Raw genomic sequence first — 6,000 nt, 5'->3', positions numbered from 1 at the left:
AACAATACTCCAAACGCCCTTTACACATGTATATTCACTCTTCCACTTATTCTCAGGCATACAGCCCCTACTGCAGCTCTCCTGGAGGGAACATGGCACAGCAGGCCCAACTTGAGCAAAATAAGCTTCCAAATTCCAGGGCCCAGCGCTCAGCTGCAGAAGCACCCAGATACTACAAAAACGTTACAAGGCACTTGAGGAGACTGCTCTTCCCACAGTACTGCAAAGGGAAAAACAGGGTAAGTGTCAAGAATGGTGATAAACTGCAGGAGTTAGATTAAACATTTATTTTTCATATATTCACAAAATCTTCACAAAAGTATTGAAACTCAAAAAGGAATTAGACTTGAGTCAAATACAGAGATGAAATGTACAAGACAAATGAGCAGGCAAACTAAAAGGTCTTGAAAGTATTTTACTTCAGATTGAAAAACGAACAGTTCAACTGTTCTGTTTAAATAAAGATTTGCAAGATATACAGTATTTTATGAATACAATGCTGGTCATTTGAGGCAAAGTAAAATACCTCAATTTTTCCTTCATGCTTTTTTTTTTTTCTTTCTTTTTTTTTTTCTTTTTTTTTTCTTTTAGAAAGATACTGTTTACCAAAAAGAAACTTGAGCAGTCCAGGAAAAGCTATTTTCCATTAAATTTATGAAAACCATAAATTGAGGCAAACCTAAGATTCCCAATGGAATCAAGATTATCTTCCCGCTACCACCACCTTAAATTATCACATGCTTATTGGAACACTAATATCTGCACCCTAAGAGTACATTTGCTTTCAACGATGAGGGTGTTTCTTTTACACTTCAGTGTGGTAAATGCGATACAGATCTTTGCAGGTATTAAGATTTGGAACAGTTTTGCTAATAGCAGCTAACAATACTGGATTAATATAATTTATAAATAATTGTTCCCTAAGCGGTGAACATAAGTCTACACATTCACAATAATCTAAAACAAAATAAATACTATTATGCATAATGTGATACAACTTTTACTAGTTTCTATGAACAAAACCTCAACATCTTGCTGATAAAATTATCAAATTAAAATATGAATCTAAAATTTTAAAAAAACATTGTCAAATTAACATCACTTAAGCTTAGTGTTTTGAGTAAGTGTTGTAACTTTCCATACTTTTTGGAATATATGTAGTTTCCTTTTTGAAGTAAAACACTTTGACACATTGAAAACGTTTATTAATTTAAGTGATGACATCAGTTCTGGTCTTATTTTAGCATTACGTTACTTTAAAAATCATTGCACTCGTTAGTGCCCATTAAAGGTCAGGTTGGTCTGTAGTATTCTGTAAATGTACATTAAAAAAAAAGTTCCTAGAAGCTAATAGTACTTTTTATAAAAGCATCATTTCCAGAACAGCTGCATTAAATACAGCCACATATGCCGAGTGTGGACTTTCCTCTTCAAAGAAATATGTGAAAGTAAATGCCGCTTAACTTTCTACCACTGAAGTGTCCCAACTCCTGTTCCAAGCTATGCCTGTGAGTGTAATTACACATTCAACTTGCATCCACAGCATCACAGTTACTGCAACCTAGGCTTGTAATGCAACTGAACCAGACACATGCGGAGTTTAAATTAAATGGTAACTAGGTCAACGAAGAAACACCGTGAGATATGAAAGGTTTGGGTCTTTAAGGCAATACAAAATATATTTCATTATTTGAAGTTGGTTTGTGGTTGTTTTTTTTAAAATAATCAAGTGTAAATATAAAAATGCCTAAGAGGGGAGTGAGAAAAAAATACTTTAATTGTAAAATTTACTTAAAGCTTCAACAGTTATCATCTCCTACAGGAGTTAGCAAAAATATAAAAGACAAAAAAACCCAGACCTGGAAGGGGGAGGGAAGGCACAAACAAAGAGGCACGGGATTAAAGCAGCCCAGGAATGCAAACGTCTGAGTTTCCTTGTTTTTTTAAAACCGGAAAAAGAAAAAAAGAAAACAAATCACCACCAACAACCAAACAAAAAACCCGAAGTGGCTTTACATTTCTTTAAAAAAAGAAAGGGTTGGGAAGAGGCCACTAAGGGGAGGAAGAGAAGGATGCAGCTATAAAACCCCATTGCCTGAAATGATGGCACTCTAGAAAACAAGGTGAAGGTTACTTCTCCGAGATGACAAGCTCAGCGTCTACACAAAGTACACGTACACTTTATACAAATGAAGGACTTCATTTGCCACCATAAACCTTTCTTTCAGAGGAACAGCTTTTGCAGATCAAATGTTCTATTAAGTCTTTTAAATGCCAAGAAAAGAAATTCTGAGCAATATAACTAGTAATGTTTCTTTATATGGATGTTAAGATGACAAGTCAGATTATTTTCCAAACTAATCCTGAGAAAAATTCATGTTTACAATTTAAACAGTAATGTTATGTAAAAAGTATTAACAAATCCACTATTACAAATGTCAGTTTTCCTATATGGTCATCTATATATACACAATAAAATGGTAAGTATATGCAAAAATAATAAAAAAAATCATGCACAAATTACTTTCACCTTTAAAGGCTGGGTTTCCCTCAAAATACAATTTTTTGCTTTTTTCCTATTTTTTTTTTTTGTGTTTTGTTACCACCCCCTAGACACACTGAGTACTACCTCTACAGGTCAGCATGAGCTGATGGGAAATACATTTATTTTACATTCAAGCTTTATATCCTAAATGACCCTGTTGTAGCATATGACTTATCAAATGAGCAGCCTTTTTCCTCTTTTTAAAAATTTTTTTCTTTTTTCCTTTTTATTTTCTTTTTTCTTTATTTTCTTTTTTTTTCCTTTTTTTTTTCCTTTTTTGTTTGTTTTTTGGTTTTTTGTTTGTTTTTTTGCAGTGATCAATCTTCATGATCCGTTCCGTGGCGAGCTGGGAAAAAAAAAATGCAGTTGCTAATCAATGTCTGAACAGTCTGAAGCTCCGGAAGAGATCCAAGGAGTCACTATCAAACTATCCTGTCGCATGAGATCATTGCACACAGAAGAACAGTCATAAAATAGGCAATTATCTACAAAGGTCGGACAGGGCTGCATCCCTCTTGTGTTTCCTCTTTTTGCCGTGGAAAAACTGATGGTGGGATTTGCTGCCTTGGTGTTGTTTGTTTGTGACTGAGGTACCGTGGCTTGAGTTTGTTGGACCTTGGAAGCCTTTGTTAGAAGAGCGAAATAACCGTGCAGATCCATGCTGGAAAAGAAAGAGAACACAGCAAATCAGTGCTAAAAAAGAAAAGAAACGTGAGCTACAGAACCCTATTTCTGGGCAAGGAGGATGGTAACTCTGATATCAAAGCGTCACACTTGATATGGCAAAAGAAGCTAGGCCACTGCTTGGACAGCAGCACAGCACCATGGGTCTTTCACTGCAGTGGTTGCAACCACGACTCAAACCACACCAGTCAAGAGAGAAGAGCAGACCACTGTGAATTTTGAAAAGGACACAACTGTCCTATTGCTCCCACTTCACAACCATCAGAAGAGTGTTTCACAGAAACACGATGGCCATACCCCAGAGCGACAGATGAAGACTGCTCAAATCTCATCTTCTGTGCAAATGACAGACAGTATTCTTTTAAAACCAGGACTAATTTTATACCACATCTTTTTACAGACATAGAGTATCTCAGATCATGCGTATTCCTGTTCCAGCACCAGAATTAGCGCTGCATAATAGCACAAACACACACTCGTAGTGTATCCAAGGCCTAGCTTGTCAACTGCCTCGTCACTAGCTAGAGATATATTGCCAGCAAGTAGGAGGCAGCAAGTTTTCAGAATTACTTTTCAGGAATAGTTTTCCTAAATTTGGAGAAGTTATAAAAATTTAAACTGCATATATTTGAAGTCTACTGCATATAGAGGCATATAATGCTTCCAGAGTACTGAGTTGTCACAGAACTATTCTTCAACACGAGGAATCCCCTAAATGTGTGAAGCACTGGCAGGGCTCCTCATAAAGGTACTGGGCTTGAGGGGAAAACGGGAGGGGAAGTCACATGTGAGCAAGGTCTCTTATCTCCCTTAATGAAAGGCACTTCAACAAGTATCAACAGCTAACAGATCTGCCAGTCATGTTTCCAACATATGTTCTTGCTAACTCTTTTGTGCTGAAGGGTAGGCAGGGCTCATCAGGCCTCAGGTTCCACAGCAAGGACTGGACTGACGGGCTGTTTTGCAAAAAGGGAAATGGGTGCAACACAACTCTGCACTGCTGGCAAATCTACATTTCCCAAAATAAAGTCAATCCAGTTTCATCTGGTTTAAGGCTGGGAGAGCCACTGTTGTGAACTCGACTCTGTAAGCTAAACAGAACCAAATGATTTAAAGTACAATCAGCACTCAAAGTTTTTTAGGGGGGGGGGGAAGAGAAAAAAAGCAGCGTTTCCTTTCCAGAACAAGCTGCCCTGCCCTGGAGGACCTGTGTAATATTCAAATAATCTATACAGTTGTTGTTTCCAAACATTCCACAAACCTGAGATTTGTTCGTGTTGCTGGATGTATTGGCTGTTTGGCTATTTTGTGTTTTCCCACTTGACTGGGAAGATTCCAGTGACACTTCTTGTGACCCCACTCTGTTTGTGGTAGACTGACGACAACTCAATTGTTTAGAGGTTTTGCAAGGTGTTCCATCAGAATCCTTCAGGAAAATTTAAAGTATTAGTGAGTTTTTTCTTATGAATGAGTTTTTCTAAAACGTGAGATTTCCCTTCAAAATAAAGCTAGAGTGGACAAAACTTAAAACGTGTTTCTTCTGTTAGGTATGAAAACTCTTTCAATCCAGAATTCTTACCAGTAAACAGACAGATTAAAAGATGTATTTATACACAGTGGTGATTTTGGGATTTGTTTCTTAAATAGATTTCCTGAACAGGGTTTTTTCCCAATATGCTTGCTTTTTTTAAAGCATATGGCTTAGAACTACCAGTCTTTTTTTGGAAATACAGTTTTCCCAAAGAAAAGGGCACGTAACTGTATCTACTGTATTCACTTTCTACATGTGTTGTGTTCAAACACACTGTAACTTACATGTGTAGAAATTGCATAAGAGAGAACATCTTATGCAAGTTAGGATTCTGGATGAAATAATTAATTAGGATTCCGAGCTTTCCCAATGTATTCTGTGGCAATACAAACCAGGAAAAACACCCAAACTGACAAAGTATCATCAGAAACCCCTCAGTACTTACTACATCACTAGAGCTGGACAGTGTAGACGATGATGATGATAAAGGACCTGATGAAGAATTTGAAGAATGTTTACTAAGTGTTTCTGAAGCTTTATTTCTAGGTTTTCCCAGAGCTTCGTTCTCTTCTGCAAGATTGTTGTTGCATTTGTCTAGCTGCTGACTATCTACTATCAAGGTTACTCCATTACCTATTAAAAACAACACAGAAGCACACGTTAACTGCTAAAATACATTCCCTTTTTAATACACTCATGCATTAAATATGTGCTACATCCAGCAGGACATGTACAGGCATCTGCGCACGTACGCGCTTCGGGACCTGTGGGCGCCTGTGTGCGTGTGTGCACAGCAGGCAGCAGGCCAGCACCTCGCAGAGGGCGTGGGGGTTCCTGACAAGGCCCATTAATGTACACTAGGAAAACCACAGCTCAGCATGAGGCTCAGAGAGGCAAGGTGTGGAAGAAGGTAGTACCAGTGCTCAGATGTGCTGCTTACTAACACAACACACACCAGTAGCATGCAAATACCTAGGTCTAAATTCTGTTCCTGAATGTCCAATACCCAGCAACTAAGATTTTTCTCCTGCTGGAGCTGCTAGGCTCCTAAGAGCTGCAAGTCAGTCTGGCTGCTTTGTGTGACACCCTACACTGAAAACATGAGACACAGAACTCTTGTATCTCACTAACTGCTACCTTAATAAAAAAAAAAAATTAAGAGAAGAATCAGAACTTATCTCTAAACTATATCTACAAGACGACCACTGTAACTGTCACCTCCATCTTGCTGTGACAGAGG

General features: G+C 37.8%; 1 protein-coding gene across 1 annotated transcript in view; it reads right to left on the bottom strand.

Moving 5' to 3' along the window:
* Nucleotides 1-278: 278 nt before the first annotated feature.
* TENT4B (terminal nucleotidyltransferase 4B) overlaps nucleotides 279-6,000 on the bottom strand; it is a gene marked incomplete at its 5' end in the record, with an annotated part of 44,686 nt that continues 38,964 nt past the window's right edge. Inside the window, 3 exons of the mRNA XM_084270109.1 lie at nucleotides 279-3,206; nucleotides 4,491-4,655; nucleotides 5,206-5,393. Coding sequence (XP_084126235.1) covers nucleotides 3,027-3,206; nucleotides 4,491-4,655; nucleotides 5,206-5,393 — 533 coding nt within the window. The 3' untranslated portion in view covers nucleotides 279-3,026. The remainder of the gene's footprint in view (nucleotides 3,207-4,490; nucleotides 4,656-5,205; nucleotides 5,394-6,000) is intronic.

Source organism: Gallinula chloropus (assembly GCF_964237585.1).
Source record: "Gallinula chloropus genome assembly, chromosome: 13".
Taxonomy (NCBI): domain Eukaryota; kingdom Metazoa; phylum Chordata; class Aves; order Gruiformes; family Rallidae; genus Gallinula; species Gallinula chloropus.
This window is presented reverse-complemented; position numbering and strand designations above follow the sequence as displayed.